This window comes from Lingula anatina, chromosome 2, assembly GCF_051362555.1.
Source record: "Lingula anatina isolate TDL-2025a chromosome 2, LinAna3.0, whole genome shotgun sequence".
NCBI lineage: Eukaryota > Metazoa > Brachiopoda > Lingulata > Lingulida > Lingulidae > Lingula > Lingula anatina.
Window position 1 is genome coordinate 28,721,246 of NC_141768.1, and position 17,156 is coordinate 28,738,401.

The 17,156-nt window shown below is 35.6% G+C and overlaps 3 protein-coding genes across 7 annotated transcripts in view; 2 read left to right on the forward strand and 1 right to left on the reverse strand.

Moving 5' to 3' along the window:
* Window positions 1–2,744, forward strand: LOC106160657 (uncharacterized). 2 transcript variants are annotated; one of them, XM_087003365.1, is made up of 4 exons: window positions 1–149; window positions 607–1,007; window positions 1,169–1,655; window positions 1,897–2,744. In XM_087003365.1, the coding sequence occupies exons 2-3, from the start codon at window positions 614–616 to the stop codon at window positions 1,294–1,296; spliced, it is 522 nt and encodes a 173-aa protein (XP_086859491.1). In that variant the 5' UTR covers window positions 1–149; window positions 607–613; the 3' UTR covers window positions 1,297–1,655; window positions 1,897–2,744. The 2 variants fall into 2 exon arrangements, with proteins under 2 accessions (XP_086859491.1, XP_086859490.1); XM_087003364.1 differs by lacking the exon at window positions 1–149 and adding an exon at window positions 327–435.
* On the reverse strand, window positions 2,738–6,370 carry LOC106155483 (large ribosomal subunit protein uL11m-like). 2 transcript variants are annotated; one of them, XM_013530361.2, is made up of 4 exons: window positions 6,243–6,370; window positions 4,774–4,869; window positions 3,371–3,464; window positions 2,738–3,110 (listed from the first exon to the last, which is right to left on the reverse strand). In XM_013530361.2, the coding sequence occupies exons 1-4, from the start codon at window positions 6,267–6,269 to the stop codon at window positions 2,848–2,850; spliced, it is 480 nt and encodes a 159-aa protein (XP_013385815.2). In that variant the 5' UTR covers window positions 6,270–6,370; the 3' UTR covers window positions 2,738–2,847. The 2 variants fall into 2 exon arrangements, with proteins under 2 accessions (XP_013385815.2, XP_013385814.2); XM_013530360.2 differs by lacking the exon at window positions 6,243–6,370 and adding an exon at window positions 5,959–6,223.
* The window catches only part of LOC106155481 (uncharacterized), a 14,978-nt gene continuing 4,088 nt past the window's right edge, over window positions 6,267–17,156 (forward strand). Inside the window, exons 1-15 of one of the 3 annotated variants that reach the window (XM_087003359.1) lie at window positions 6,267–6,400; window positions 7,030–7,073; window positions 7,366–7,413; window positions 7,751–8,389; window positions 8,534–8,596; window positions 8,729–8,950; window positions 9,319–9,547; window positions 9,732–10,450; window positions 10,946–11,087; window positions 15,236–15,330; window positions 15,549–15,667; window positions 15,856–15,934; window positions 16,160–16,285; window positions 16,508–16,594; window positions 16,780–16,854. In XM_087003359.1, coding sequence (XP_086859485.1) covers window positions 6,307–6,400; window positions 7,030–7,073; window positions 7,366–7,413; window positions 7,751–8,389; window positions 8,534–8,596; window positions 8,729–8,950; window positions 9,319–9,547; window positions 9,732–10,450; window positions 10,946–11,087; window positions 15,236–15,330; window positions 15,549–15,667; window positions 15,856–15,934; window positions 16,160–16,285; window positions 16,508–16,594; window positions 16,780–16,854 — 2,781 coding nt within the window. In that variant the 5' untranslated portion in view covers window positions 6,267–6,306. The remainder of the gene's footprint in view (window positions 6,401–7,029; window positions 7,074–7,365; window positions 7,414–7,750; window positions 8,390–8,533; window positions 8,597–8,728; window positions 8,951–9,318; window positions 9,548–9,731; window positions 10,451–10,945; window positions 11,088–15,235; window positions 15,331–15,548; window positions 15,668–15,855; window positions 15,935–16,159; window positions 16,286–16,507; window positions 16,595–16,779; window positions 16,855–17,156) is intronic. The other 2 variants (XM_087003360.1, XM_087003361.1) reach the window with 2 other exon arrangements.

Sequence of the window (17,156 nt, forward strand, 5' to 3'; positions counted from 1 at the left end):
CCTTAAAAACATTGACTGCAACCAATTAAGTTATAGTCAAATACTGAAATTTATCAATTTAAATCATGTGTAAAACATTTTCTCCATAAACGCTTAAGCCACCTTAGAGCTCACCTTGACCATGCGTATACCAATGACCAAATAACCAGGTAACATTAAGACACTGAGAAATAAAACGTTAAAATGTTCGACATATATCAAAATGTCAAGCTCTAGATTAGCAGATGACAATATTTAAATGCTATTAAATATGATATAAATCACTGAAAACGGAAGGAACAACGTAAAGGGCCCACAGTTAGACTTGAATTTAACACACAGATAGCCACATACGCCGAAGTGTGAATGAACTGTTTAAAATTTAACCTATCCCGTCAATGGTTATTCAAGTTCACCATGACGGTCTCTTATGTTTTTCAGACATCACTTTCGAAAGTGAGTTAAAAGTTGCCCCACTTGAATTTCACACCCTAAATAATGCCATAGAAACCTGAAGTTTCAGAAGTTCTTATAGTATCGGGTAGCATTCGAAAGGTTTACAAGAGTTTTCACTATATAGTATTTCAACATTGAATTCTTATTTTCACAAAATTAATATGTTTCCAGATCTGGCATGGGTCAAGGTGAAAGCTCACAGCAGGTTCAGAATGTACCGGTACAAGCTGTGACTAGTACTGAAAGTCAGCACACCAGTGAACAGAAATCTCCAAAGCAGCAAGAAGAAGACAAAAAATTAGAATCCTCTCAAAAAGAATTAAAAGACAGCTTACACAAACTTGAACCAAAAAATGAAACTGTATCCCCAGGAGGTGAGAGCACAGTGACATTGGACGTGAACCCCACACCTGAAATAACCCCAACAGTATTTCAACAAAATCCTCTGGTTGCAGCCACTTTGGGTGTGTCCATTTCAGCTGTGTTATTATATCGCCCAAGATACTGGAAAAAGAACCCTCATGTGATTAATACCGTTCCCAAACGGTGTTGGGAAGTTTTAATAGGAATGAGTAAGGCAAAGTTATTTTATATTAAATATATTCTAATTTCACTCAAGTTAGTTCGGTCATCTTTCAGTGCCTGAGAATTTTAAAGTTTTATATTTGAATTTTTGTACAGTCATTGTAATTCATATCTGTGGAGAAAATTTATATTATTCCTTCTTTTACAGTATATTATGCATTAGCAGTAGAATTGCTGTTAGAGTCAACTGGAAGAAGTTTTAATTCGAACTGGAATCTAAAGATGCATAAGCTGCCAACTAAAAAAGAAGATCAACCATTATCTGTCAAAGATTGATTTTGTTCTACCAAGTACAGCATTTATGCAGGAAACAATAGATCAAAAGACCTTTTTGATAATTGCTTTAAAAACATTTACAAAAAATTATGCAGGAAACAACCATTGTAGTTTTTGACATTTTGTTCATTGCATGAAAACAGTTTGGTATTCCACAACATTGAAAAGGTGTCACAAATTGACAATGGGATTCGAAACTACAGGGAAAAGGACCCCATGCACATCTTGCATTATCACTAGTGTTCTAACAATGGGAGGTATGGCTGGCTATGTTATTTGGGTGGCCAAGAAAAATCCCAAAAATTATCAAGGCAACAAGAAGATACTTTGGTTTGTGACAAGTTATTGCCTGGCAGGAAGTGAGTACATGTCCTTATGAAGAATATGGTTGTCATTATATTTATCTGAACTTTCTAATGACCACATATAAAAACAGTTAAGAACTTTTTTTTTATTATGATATATGTAGAGTTGTACATCTTTTATATCATTCACATTTCTCTATGTTAAAAAAATATATATAAATAAAAAACAGGTATTCAAAAATCGCTCATATTGGTGGTATGGGTGCCATGGTATATTATTTTCTGTATTTTGCAGCATTCCTTGGCCTTGCTTCCACAGTGGTAATGAGGAGCTTGAGTACAATTTCTAACACAGATGAAGAGATAAAAGAGAACAAGTGATGTCATTTAGAATGAAAGGAACAAGGGTTGAAAGCCTTTCTGTGTAGACCTTTTTAGCTCTATGTTATATTTAGTAACTGTGTAATCAAAGTTTAAAAAAAAGCTCATTAAAACCTACATTTTTGATGTGTTTCACACTTTCTGCAGTGTTGAAAGAGCTAAGTGAAAGGTCAACTTCTGCTTTTTTTCATCCAAGGGGAATATCATTATATGGCAAGTATTTATGAAGAGGTTGGGATTTAAATTATGCAGAAGCTTATATTATGACTAACAGGGATAAGCATGATTGAAACCCAACTGTGCTTGTGTTCAGAGTTTGTGAGGAATGCTGTAAGAAGTGCCCTGACAGCAGAGTATGTGATAGATAAGAATGATCAAGGGTATTTCAGCTCTATGGTGGTGACACAGTAACATTGGCTACATCATTAGATAATATCACTGCAAAGCCATCAGCAAGCATTAATTTGAACTGAATTGAATTCACAGAGGCAATTTGTCAATAGGCAACTTTGCCAAGAAATGACGTCATAAGCAATTTCACCTTAGTCAGAATTTGTTTATGTAGACTAGGGTGTAATTATTTATGAAAAAATACGAAAAAGGTTAAATTCCTCATGGAAACCCTTAAAAGGATTCAGGACTAAGAACCCATTTCAGATGTATTTGCAAATGATGTTGTGTTTTTACTTTGTCATGCATTTGAAGCTCAATGTGTTGACATCACATTATTTTCAGGAGCTTAATAAATAACAATGTAAACAACTGAAGTTTTTATTTTAACATCATAACACAGCAAGAGAATTTTGTTTTTTCCTGACTGCACACATCCTGTGCAACTTGAAAGATAAATTACTCCACATCTGTACTATACTCTTAATAACTTTGCTTGTTTTATTGCTTCTAGTTCTTTTTCTTCCTCTTCTATTATTGTTTTTCTTTGATTCAGAAAGCGTTGATATTCTTTAAATTGAACTGTTTCGACAATCTGAATTCCCATGGAGTGTGCTACCCCCAAGATGCGTTCGCATACTTTTTTAAGAGGTATTCCTTCAAATGTTGGATCTTCACTCTTTAATCTAGCAATTTCATAAATGTGCTTCAGAGTTACTTTCCCAGCCACTTCTTGACCTGAAATATAATAATTACAAAACTAAAATTATCAAAACATAAATTTGTTCTCTTGTACTACCATATTTTGTTAGGGAAAAGGGCCACGTTATAAAAAACATGACTAAAATTAAACTTTTTTCTTTTTTTGGTTCCATTTTAGTAAGTTGCAAATGAGAAATAGGTATGATCCACCTGACTCGGTAAAAATTTTATTTTGAAATGCCTCTTCGAAACAATACTTGATTGGCTAGCTACAATGGATCACATGTAATATTAACCTGGTCTTGTGGCACCTTTCTTTATTCCTGCCGCTTGCTTTAAGAAATAGGTTACCGGAGGATGATGTATCACCAAATTGTATGTTCTGTCAGCCTGTATAAAAAATTAATAGAGCTAATAAAGGTGAATTTTTTAATACGATGCTGATAAAGGCTCTTTGCCAAAAAGTGCCCAAACATACCTGTCCCTTTTTTTTAAACCAAATGTTTCCCCTTGTATTTTTTCCTTTCATAAAACAAATTATCATTGCTTTGAAAATATAGGTTGAAGAGATATATCCATATCAACATTCCAGGGAAAATGATCTACATACGCCAATGAAAAGTAAAAAGGAAAAATCCTTGTATGACCTGCAATATGTAGAGGAATTAAAAGTCCTTCAAAGAGTAACAATCAGGCATATTATTATTATTGTTGTCTGAACTTTGCTATGGCACGTTTTAGCAAAGGGTAATATCTACTGTGAGGAAGTACACTTAGAAAATTGTTGATATTTAAAATGCTAAATCTAGAATACTTATCTACAAGAAAAACAAAGCTGTCAACATAGCATTTAGAGACAAAAGAAATGTGTGACAGTATACTTGGCTGAGCCTTGACAACTTCTTCAATGACATGCAACAAATAGTTACTGTCAACAGCATTTAGAGACAAAAGAAACAGACACAGACATGCTGAAACTGTCGGCCCGATCGGTCATGACCGGCAAAATTTGTCTGGACCAGTAAAAAATTGGACTTGGTTGGTCCAAAGGACCGACAAGGGTTTTAAGAGTCGCAATTTTGAATTTACAGTCATCATTCAACACACAACACTAATAAAATTATATAAGAGCCAAAGCGTTTTTCCCTTCAATTTCAAACCTATCGCAATCACAAACAAAGTAAGCTACCCTGACAATCAATACTGGTAGTATCTGTCTCAAACGAATAGGGCGATTTTCGGTCCGACAAAAATCCATTCAGTCCGGCAAATTTTTCATTGCTGCTGGTCCAAATGTCCGACCATTCTGAATAGTTTTCAGCATGCCTGGGTGCATTTAATCAGTTTTACATCAAGATACACTATCTGCATTTTAAAATTTCTCAATCATTATTTTATTATTACAAACAAACTAATTATATATCTCCCATTTTGGACCTTTAAAAAGTTTTTAAAAATCTTCAAACTGGACATCAATATTCCCTACTGAAATGTACATAAAGACAAGGTGCTGTAAGTGACTGAACAGTCAATAAGAACCATAGCATTCACTAGAAACTGTATATAAAATCATATTCAAGTGGGGGACTGTTCAAGCAATGGTTCTTGAGTACTAGTAAGTGAAAAATTATTTTTGAAGAAAATTTGATTTGTCAGGAAAACTCAGGAAGCCCACCTTAAAGCAAAAACATTTACTTACATTGACTGATACTCTACATGGTAAGGGTGTGCCTTCCTTCATCTTAGATGTTCTAAGGTTGAAGTCCTTGCAAAACTGTGCTATGTTGATGTTTCTCTATAGAATAAAAAAATCATTAGATTTGTTTATTGTCTACAAGTCATTATAAACCCCAATAAATAATTATAATTCACATACTGCTGACTTGTCTGATTAAGAAGTCTGCAGTACTTGTTTCATATTTTTTTTGTTCAATTTTGAGATACACTACTGCCTGGGGGTAGCGCTAACAATTTCTTTGACTTAGCCAAATCACCACATTTTTGTCAATTTCTTATCAAAATGGTTATAATTTGGCTAAAACATGTCAAATCAAGCCCTTTTTCTTCAGCCAATTTAAGTCAGTTTTAGCATTTGGCTAAATTGGCGAGTGTTAGCGCTACCCCAGACTGCCTTACATAAACATGATACAGCGCATACAGAAGCCAAAAACTAAAATACAGTGGAATCAGACCTCCATTACTTCTTAGTATGTTGCATGTGCCCTGCCAATATATGCATGTTGCCAAATAGATGCAGTTATCTCTGATGTGAATTTTTACAATATTAGACAAATAAAATAAAACATTGTACTAATTTATTTTCAAAAGGGATACCAAGTTAACTATTTGTACTTCAAAATACAAAATTGAAAGATATTATGACTTGGAAGGTGTAATATTGATGTCATTTTACTTTCTTTTTTCTTTTTCAGTATGAAAATGGCTATTTGCATGTTGATGTACATGTAAACAGAAGGCATAACATCTAGATCATTCTCATTTGCCACGTCCCCTCTTTTTAACACATGACGTTTTGAAATAAATCTTTGTTGAACAAACTCAAGATTTGCTGCTTTTCACTCTTGTTCATCACCAATCATACCTACTTTGACACGACATGAGTATTAAATTAAATGACACATGCAGCTATGTTGTAATAAGTTGTAGCACGTTCCTGAGGCGAATTGCAAGTCAAAATATTGAAAACGTATAATTGATCAGAAAAACAACCTGGTTTGTGCTGATAACATTGCACCAATATGATACTACTACTACTAATTTCACTATTAAAGACGGTGCTTCATCCACAATTGAATTTATTTATTGAAATTGTTTTGTGATTTAGAACATGGTCTTGTCGGCTTTCAGAACTTGTGGATCTTACCGCCCCAAGCTGTGGACCGAGTGGAGGGGCTGGGGTTGCCATACCGGCAGGGATGGTTGCCTTAAGAAATGTAGATTTTGAACCTGATTCAGCAACCTTTTTTGCTACTTTCATTACTTTGACCCCTTTCTTCGACGCCATGTTGATTTGAAGGATTACAATTTCCCATGGTGCAGTATAAATAAAATATAAGAGTTTCAGTTTATTTCTTTTTTTCCAAATACAGTATTTAAATTTTAATCAATGAAAGTTCACATTCATAATTTGATAAATGTTGTGCAGACTTTAAAGAAATTTGCCCAGTCCGTCATTGTCTGGGGACTGGGGTAAGGATACAGGTGCTTCAAGATGGCGGACAACGTTCCGAGTGTAGAAGAGCTACGCAAACTTCGTGTCGTGGACCTCAAAGAGAGGCTCCATGCCGAAGGTTTGACGGTGTCCGGTGAGTCTCAGTAGTGTGATGAGTCTATGTGAACAGTACTAGCTTTCATAAAAGATGCTTTTAATTGGAATACTATTAGCATTTCAGCACGTGTGACCGATTATCAGTTTCGTTGCTTAACTACGTTTCAACTACGTCTTCTGTCCTTGGCCTACTCTCCGCCAGCTTCCAGTCAGGATCATCCAATAAAAGACTGCCACTGATAATGACATCTGACGGGGGTTCAGCGCATCAGCTGCGACCCAGTCAGCTCAAGGCGTGTGTGTTTGTATGGACGTGCGTGACAGTCAACAGCTATCACCTGTAACTAATACTTAAAAGCCTGTAGAGAAAAGCAGTTTTTGTATGTAAATTATTTCAGTAGAGAAGTAGTGAAGACATTGGATGATTTTGTCTGGCTTATGAGTCTCAGTTAGCCAGGCAAAGGTTGATAAGGTACATGTCACATCCCATTTTTCCAAATTTTTTTTGTTTTATATTGTCAGTGGACAGTAGTATTAACTCCTTCCAACAAGGGTCATCTCCTTTCTGCATGTGGATATGGACCTGCTTTGCATACTATGCACTTTTTTTATTTTTAATTGAGATTTGTTCACAACATAATTAATTTGCAAGTTGTTTCATTTTAGGCTTGAAGGAGGCACTGGTCCAAAGATTACATGAGCATTACCAGGTTAGTATGAGCCTGACAGTTTCTTCATTGTGATAGTGGTTATGGTCTATTTGTGGGAATATATGGACAAAGTTGAATTAATTATAAATTTCCGTCAGATGGTGCAATCATACATTCACACTGTTTCGAAAAAAAAAAAAATAATCTAGTGCACACGGTTTGTGGCTAAGAGTATATTCTTTAATTTGTAAACAATTATATAGATACTTGAATGATCCATATACGTGCTATGACTGTAGTTTTTAAATTTATATTTGATTGTCATAAGTCATTGAGTTATTGTACATTATAGCAGAAGGCCATGGAAGCGGAACAACCTCCCTCACTACAAGAGGAGCAGGCAAGTTATTTGCCTTATAATTGAAAAATTAATAAATAAGCAAATAAAATACTTCAGAACAAGTTTGAAAAAAAGCATTTATGAAGTATAAAAAAAGATCTATAACTCTGTAAATACATTTTGCCAGGACAAATAATAAAAATATAGTCCAATAATTGTAATTTTGTAAGCAAGTTCAGAATATTTTTTGTTGTTCACAGTGGAGTTGGCAGTGTCTTTATATGCTAGTGTAAGCTTAGTGAATAAAACAAGATAGCGTAATATAACTTTTTGCTTTAAAAATAAATGGTCACAAATGGATCTTAAACAAATCTAATTTTGTTTTTTCTCCCCCTAGATGATGCAACAGCCTCATTCTGCATACCTTCCCCAGTCTGAGACATTGCCTCCCATGTTTTCACCACCACAGCAAGCACCAGTTGACATCATGCCACCATCATTATTCTCAATGCAGGGAGGTGGTGACCAAATGGCAATGCCCAAGATGATGGGACAACCAGAAATCCCAGTGTCTGTGCCTCTTCCTGCAGTCATGTCTCATGATGGGAGACCTGACCAGCAGCAGCAGCAGCAACAGGCCCCACCTCCCATACAGGCCAGTGTGGTCAATGTTCAGGCATTTCAACCAGAACCCACCCCGCAGCCTTTCCATCAACAACCTGCCCCACAGGTATTTCAACAAGACCTGGCTTCTGGTCCTCCTCCTCCTCAGGCTCCTATGCCCATGCCGGAACCTGTTGTGCCAGCTCCAATGTCTGTGCAGTCCTCTGGTGGCAGTGCAGCCCCTGCACCCTGGGAGGCTGCAGATGTAAAGCCAAGCCTACCTTCCACTATGTCAGCGGCCCCACCACCATCTGTGGCCAAGGTGAGTGACCACCCTGGGTCAGTGACACCACCCTGGGCAACACCCCCAGCATCGCAGGCATCTTCACAACCAGTTCCCATGAGTGCTCAGGGAGCAAGTCCAGCTGAGAAGGTATGTTTTATTCATAAGCTAAGTTATACAATTTTTGAAAATGTTATATAGGGAACAAATAAAAGTGTTTAATAGGATTATAAAAAAATTATAATTTCTGAAAATGTGTGTTGAAATATTAAAGTTATCAAATATTTCTTTTAGAAACCACAAATGGACCCCAGTTTGATTCAGCTTGCTCAGCAGCAGCGGGCACTAATAGAACAGGTGAGAATCAAACTTTTTTCACATTTTTTGCCTTTTTGTTCGTTTTTTAATGAAGGTGTCACATAAGTATTGGATATATCAGGAGAATATATGCAATGCATGTCTCTTCATTTATACAAATTGCATCTTAAGGAAAGACAGCAAGCAATGGAACAAGAGTTGCAAGGGAAAGCATTACTTCAACAACAGTTATTGGAAGCAGAGAAACAAAAAGAGATGCTGGGCATGCAGCAAAAGGCTTTGTTGGAAGAACAGAAAAAGGAACAAGAAATGTTGGAGCGGGCATTGCAGCAACAGCAGCTGCTTGAGGCAGAGAAACAGCAGCAGATTGTTCAACAGCAAAATCAACAAATGGTTGGTAACGTCAACATAAAATTTAAATATACACAGAATTATGAAGCTTGGCTTGATTGGTAACTTTGATTTCAGTTTCATATTTTGCAAGGAATATCTACAAAATTTTCATGCCAGTCATGATATATTATGTCAGTTTTTCATATGGATGGATTACTTGGGTCTTATTGTAACTTTCACCACTGACTAGCATATTCTGAATGTATTATTAATTTTGTTCAGTTTTTCAAAAAAGGATTTGGATATTTGTCATATAATCCAATTGTTTTTAAATTTGTATTGAAACTGTTCCTGAAATTTGGGATTTCATGATAACATTTGAAGCTGGTGTGACTAACAGTTTGTGAATTGAATTTCCTTTGAAACAGCTCCAGCAGCAGTTACTGCAACAGCAACTAATGGCAGCAGAACAACAGAGAAGGGAGAAGGAGGCCGAGTTGATGAGGCAGCAGCAAATGGCACTAATGGAAAGACAGAGAGAGGAGCAGGCCAAGATGATGCAGCAAAGAATCATGGAAGAACAGCAACAGCAGCAGCAGTTGCAACAGCAGCAGCAGCAACAACAACAGCAGCAGCAGCAACAAATGTCAATGAGAGGTATTTACTGTATGTTTAATATTGGGAATTCGATTTGTCATCACTTTTGGGTAGATTGAAAATAGATACATTTGTAAGAATGCTTTTCTTTCCTGGTAGTAAGGAATGACAGTTGTAAAGAAAATACATAGTATGTAAGGCTTTTTGTCTGTACTTAGAAAAATAACTTGTAATTTTACTTCAGGACCTCCACCTCCACTGCTGCCCACTCCCCACAGTGGGCATCCTGGTCAGCTGCAGGGCCCACCACCCCCTCAAGGCCCTCCACAGTCCATACCACAAGTTCCACCCCCTCAAGGCCCTCCACAGGGTATGCCGCAAGGTCCACACCCTCAAGGCCCTCCACAGGGCATGCCACAAGGTCCACCCCCTCAAGGTCCTCCACAGGGCATGCCACAAGGTCCACCCCCTCAAGGTCCTCCACAGGGCATGCCACAAGGTCCACCCCCTCAAGGCCCTCCACAGGGAATGCCCCAAGGTCCACCCCCTCAAGGCCCTCCACAGGGCATGCCACAAGGTCCACCCCTTCAAGGCCCTCCACAGGGCATTCCGCAAGGTCCACCCCCTCAAGGCCCGCCACAAGGTATGCCACCAGCACCCCCTCAAAGTATGCCACAAGGCCCGCCCCAGGGAATGTCCCAAGGTCCACCCCAGGGCATGCCACAAGGTCCTCCACCAGGTCTCCAGCAAGGTCCGCCACCTGGCATGCCGCAGGGCCCTCCTCAGGGCCTACCGCAAGGTGTACCCCAAGGGACACCCCCGGGTATGCCACCAAATGTAGGCGGACCTCCACCAAGATTTGAGAGAGATGAGGGCCCAGAGGGACAAAGACCGCAGCCACCACCTCCTCCTCAGCTCATGGGAGAGCCTGCCAGACCGACTCAGCAGATACAAGAACTCAGGGTATGATGTAAAAATTTATAGGTACACCTTAATGGTATAGATTATTATATAGTTTTTTTATAATATTAATTCCTGTGTCTAAGATGTTTCATCATATTACATAATTATCAGCATCACATTTTGCTGAGTATTATAATAATGTACTATATTCTATTATTATAGTTAAATTGAAATATACTGTATCTTAATACATTAAGTTAAGAATACATGAGAACTATTTTCCATAATTAATACTTTAACAGTAAATTTTTCAATTTAAATTATTAATTAATTGATACAGAAATTTTTTAAGGTATTTCTAAAATTGTGAATAGAAATGTAACCAGCACTAAAGTTGTGAAATATTCAAATGGAGATGCAAAATATTTTAATTTTACCATCATGGGTGTCCCTTTATTTTATTCCTCACCAGGCTCACCCCTGCAGATATGCATATTATTATTATTATTATAATTATTATTATTATTGTTGTTATTATTATTCTGTTTGTTTCAGCCACCACCTCGGGTGGAGGAGGAAAGGCCCAAAGAAATCAGATTGCCACAAGCCCTGGAGAAGGTGTTAGCATTCAAAGATGTGAGGGCACAGCAGGTAGGAGTGACCACAGAGGAAATGGAAGAGGAGGAGCAAGTGCAAGGTAAGGGACTGTCAAACAGTTTAACAACAGCAAGTTACCCTGCGCTTTGTTCCAGCTGAAAGTAATCTTGTTCTCATATATAACCCTGTAACCTGCAGCTGAGTCTTATTTTGAATTTTATAAGCTAAGATCAGACGAAGCCAATCAAATTTCAATAACATCCAAGATCCCAGAACTTGAGAAGTTGGGGACCAGTATGCATAAACAAGGCAGCAAAGCTGTCAAATGTACAGACAAAAAAAACAGAAAATAAAAACGCAGGAAATAGGATACTGTCAATTCTGATGAACTAATGAATTATGCTTACTGTAACTGCATAGCCAACATCAAATTCTTATTCTGCATAACATTGGATTAGGATGAAAGTAAAATGTGTATCAAGCATTAGACTTAGTTCCCATACCTAGATCAATCTAACAGGATCAATCCAACTCCAAGGGGTTTCTCACTAAATTGCTTTCAGTTTGAGAGTCTTAGGATTCTGGCATGCCAGTTTCAGTAGGCGTGACAGACAACTAAGCCACTTACATTGATTGCAATTTAGCGAGAATTCCCATGGAAATAGATAGATCCACAGTTAGCGTGATAGGGTCTGGAAATTTGTCCCTAAGGTGTCAGGCTGATAAGAGTAAAACTTTGGAAATGCCAGAATGAGGTACAGTGAATATTACAAACAAAAAATTGCTTAAACTCATTTAAAAAAAAAAAATATATATATATATTATTAATTTTTTTTTTGGCTGTATGTCAATCCTAAGAATCATTCTTGTAACTTAACAAAATACAGAAAATGTTACAAAGTAAGAGTACAGGGCTCCTGGCAGATGGGAGTGATAAGTCACAACTTGAAAATGCCAGTATAGCACTCTATAAACCTGCATTGCCTCCAAAACAGAAAACAATCACACTGGTTTTCAAACACAAGCTGCGCACTTCTGTCTTATCGTTTCAGTTTCAGTATCGTAAGTAACATGGTTTTCCCTTAATCGCTATCCTGGCAGCAGTGTCCAAAATAGGGGTTTCTTCAACTTTCATGCAATAAAATATAATACTTAACAGCATAATGACCATCAAATTTTTAATGAAAAAATAAAAGTATCATGAATATTCAGAAATTGTGATTTGGGAAGGTCTTCAAGGCCATGGAAGTTCAGAGTCACACTTTCAAAATGCCAAAATGTAAACAAGAGATAACTGTACTGAAATGATTTTCTTTCCATTTTCAACACCTTTTTTAAAACAAAATGATAAATAAACTGTCATTTTTAAATGTTCAACTAGGAAAATTGTTGACATAGGAAAAATATCAATAGAACAATTTTCAATGTCCAATTTGCTCCATTTGCAGATGCTGAACATAGTGAATGATTAAATCTGACAAACTGCAATGATGAGTTCCTTTCCATTTATGATACTTTATTACACAATGCACAATATTATAACAGGTTTACCGTCATTTTTATATAATCAACAAACAATATTGTTAAGAAGCAGAAAATGTCAAAACAACACTTTTACATATCTTATTAGTTCCATAATGAGACTGTTAACATGCCTAAGAATTAAATCTGAAGAAATAACAATTACATACAAAAATACAGAAAATGCACAGCACTTCTGGTGGATGGGAGTATAAAATCACATCTTGAAGATGCTAGTGTTTGAAAAATAATTTTAAAAAAATTTTAAATAAAACATAAAAAATTCCAATAAAGCTGCTATTCAAACTTTTAATCTAGCTGTATTAACTTGATATTAATAACCCCACCAAGTTTGAGAAAAATAAAGCACTGTTATTCATCTATAGCATTTTTGGCATAACACATTCTTTTTGTTGTAAATTTATTTGCAATGTTAAACACCATTTATCTGCACAATTATCACCAAATCCTAATTTTGTGACACAGTTAAGAGAGCTAAACCTATGGGACTTTACAGGGAAATCTCAAGGAGTGTTTTATGTAATCTCATTTAATGGCCAATTGAAAATTAATGAGTAGGCAAGTGACTTTATAGACCTTAATTTAATTAGTGATCACCCAAGGGACAATTTTATAGACTGCCACAAAGGTGTTGCATACATGCTGAAAAAAGTGAAAAAACAGCATTACTTCCCTAAAAATGACCCAATCATACTGATTTTCAAACTTGACCTGCGTATTATGAATATTCATCAGTTCTGTAAGTTTGAAACCAAAAGTTAAAATGGTTTTCCACTTATCGTGTTATCGGTGCTGCATATATGCTGAAAAAAGTGAAAAAACAGCATAACTACCCTAAAAATGACCCGATCATGCTGGTTTTCGAACTTGACCTGCCTAACATGAATATTCATTAGTTCTGCAAGTTTCAAGCCAAAAGGTAAAATGATTTTTCACTTATCATGTTATCAGTGTTGCATATATGGTGAAAAAAGTGAAAAACAGCATAACTTCCCTAAAAATGACCCGATCATGCTGATTTTCGAACTTGACCTGCGTATTATGAATATTCATCAGTTTTGTAAGTTTCAAGGGAAAAGGTAAAATGGTTTTCCACTTATCGTGTTATCGGTGCTGCATATATGCTGAAACAAGACAGCACTGTTCTGCAATGGGTTTACTTCCATTTTTAAAACACTTTTTTAACATAAAACAAAATAAACAGTTTTCTACCATTTGTATATGATCAACTAAGAAAATTGATGAGATGGGAAAAATATCAACAGAACAGTGTTAAATGTCCAATTTCCTCCATTCTGAGATAATGAATATAGTAGATGATTGAATCTGACAAACTGCAATGATATTTGTTTATTTCCATTTTTGACACTTTATAACATAATACACAATAACAAGTTTACCATCATTTTTACATAATCAACTAACAATGCAGGAAATGTCAAACAAACACTTTTACGTATCTTATTAGTTCAATAATGAGACTGTTAACATGCCTAACAATTGAATCTGAGGAAATGTGAAAAAACAGCATAACTTCTAAAAGAATGGCCCGATTATGCTGATTTTGGAACTCAACCTGTGTTTTAGTTAGTTTGACTACTCCTGTGAGTATAATGACAATTGGCCTATCTGTTTTTCTTATATTGTGTTATTAGCGTTGCATATATGTTGAAAGAAGTGAAAAAACAGCATAACTTCCCTAAAAATGGCCCGATCATGCTGATTTTCGAACTTTACCTGCGTATTATAAATATTCATCAGTTTCAAGCCAAAAGGTAAAATGGTTTTCCATTTATGATGTTATCGGTGTTATCGGTGCTGCATATATGCTGAAAAAAGATAAAAAAAATAGCCCAAATTCACTAAAAATGACCCAATCACGCTGATTTTCAAACTTGACCTGCGTATTATGGATATTCATCAGTTCTGTAAGTTTCAAGCCAAAAGGTAAAATGGTTTTCCACTTATCGTGTTATCGGTGCTGCATATATGCTGAAAAAAGTGAAAAAACAGCATAAATTCCCTATAAGTGACCCAATCATGCTGATTTTCGAACTTGACCTGCGTATTATGGATATTCATCAGTTCTGTAAGTTTCAAGCCAAAAGGAAAAATGGTTTTCCACTTATTGTGTTATCGGTGCTGCATATATGCTGAAAAAAGTGAAAAAACAGCATAAATTCCCTACAAGTGACCCGATCATGCTGATTTTCGAACTTGACCTGCGTATTACAAATATTCATCAGTTCTGTAAGTTTCAAGCCAAAAGAAAAAACAGTTTTCCACTTATCGTGTTATCGGTAAAAGTGCACGGCGACGACGGCGACGGCGACGACAGACGCAGATGATGGCTATATGTACAGACACATCTGTGTCTGTACATAAAAAGAAAAAAAAGTGCCTTCCCATTGTTCCACATCAAGAATATATACTTGTTTTGATTGTTATAAATAGGTTCCCTCATTTTCTCTGAGTGAACAAATAACAACAAACATTGTAGATTTTGATTTATGTTAGTTAACTATAAATACCACACACAACTCAAAATACAACAGTTGTATCTGCTAATGATATTTTGGATATGTATTTACTGCGGGCAATGACCATTTGATTGACAGACCAAAGACCCAGAATGCAAGAGCCTGAAAATTCTGATTCTGTTAAGATGCTCATGTTTTTCATCTTACTTATTTTTTTTTTATTCAGAAGAATATGAAGCAGAAGACTACATCAATGAAGATTATGGTGAAGATGAAGATGATGAACCGCCTAGAATAGAACAACAACAGACAGTGAAAGAAGTAAGTACATTGTTTTAAGATTAAGATTGTGTCAAAATATTTTGCTGATATGATGTAAAGGTGGTTTGGTGTATTTGTTGAAGAGCAGAACGTTGGAATTAAAGAGGAAATCTGAAAGATGTCATGTTTTTTGATATTTTTAGATATAGTATTCTGCTTTTTGCACAATGTAGATTTGATTTTTTTTGCTTCAAACTAATATCTATTCATTAATTTAGTCCAAGAATAAGAGAAAGAAGAAGAAAAAGAAGAGGCGAGCCAAGCAAAGATTTCAACAGAAACAGGAGCAAAATAAAGCTCACCAAGAAGAAACGCCCAATGATGATGTAGTTGTTGAGTCAGTAGCTTTTTTACTTTTAAAGAAAGCATATTTTTTATCTGTAAACTTGCAAATTTGTGAAATATCTGCAACCTAATTTTAAGTATAAAACTAAGATATTTTAATTATTCTGCTATTTGCAGACTAGTATTTTTCTAGCTGGAAAAGTGAATATTTGTTTTGTGATTGATGGTTCTGTTTTACAGGTACATTCCAGAGCAGTTAGATATTGATCCATCTGATCCAAGCTACAGAGATTTTATGAAGATATTTGAAGCTTTCAAGGTAAGATTCCTACAACATACTCTGAATTTACTGGAAAATATGAATAATAAACAGGGTGAAATATGTTTTGTTGTATGTAAAATGCAGTTCTGTATTAATTAATCCCTTACATAATTTTAAAAATAAGTAAATCTTGTTACTATTATAAGAAAACTCAAAAGGTGTTCTTTACATGCCACGTAAAGAAGTAAAAAAAAAAAAACTGAAAAAATGAATGTCTTCCAGATTACTGAGATTGAGAAAGCAAAGGAGGTAGGGAAAACTGAAGAGAAGAAAGACGACAGAGCAAAAGAACCTGAGGCAATTACTAAGGGACAGCATCTTATGGATTTACATGATATGGAGGAAGAGGTAAGGACAGATTTTTGGTACTAAATAATTAAGCTCAAAAAGGGGATATTAGTTCATGTATATTTAATTGGTCCTTTTGGTTTTATGTATTGTTTGTCTTTATAATGACTGAAAAGAAACAAAATGTATATATTCAATTGTTAATGGCATTTAATTTCATAAGTTTGTGTCAGGAACAACTTGGATTAGATGTTTAAATTTTGAATATTTTAATTTCTGCAGGAACCACCAATAGAAGAAGAAAAACCAAAACTTTCCAAGAAAAAGATGAAAAAATTAAACAGATTAAGTGTAGCAGAATTGAAACAGGTATGTCTTTTATTTTAGATAATAGATCATAAAATTCTTTAAATTGTATTCTTTGAGATTTACAGTTGACATATTCTACAACAGTGGAGGCAGTAAAGTAAAAAAAAAAAAGCTACAAACTTTTCTTGGTTGAATTCAAATTTTTTCCAAGAATCTCTGTACATTTGCCATTAACTCTGTTTTAGCTGGTAAGCAGGCCTGATCTAGTTGAAATGCATGACGTGACTGCTCAGGATCCAAAATTATTAGTCAGTTTAAAGGTAAGGTTATTCTCACTCAAGGTATATGGTTTTGAAGAGAGGAAAAAGACAAAACCCATTTTTGAGTTGTTATATTATAAATCATGTTTTTGTTGTTTAAAAGAAGAGCATGAATAATAAAGTTCTTAAATCTAATATTGGACACTTAACTGTATGAAGTCTCTGAGAAGGAGGCACAACATCGTCAGTTAGACTAACTGAAAGTCCAGTATTAGATTTAAGAACTTTATTTTTAAAATGTGTCTGGGTGACTAGCACACACAGTTTTAAAAGAAGAGCACTTTGTGGATTTGTATTTCTGT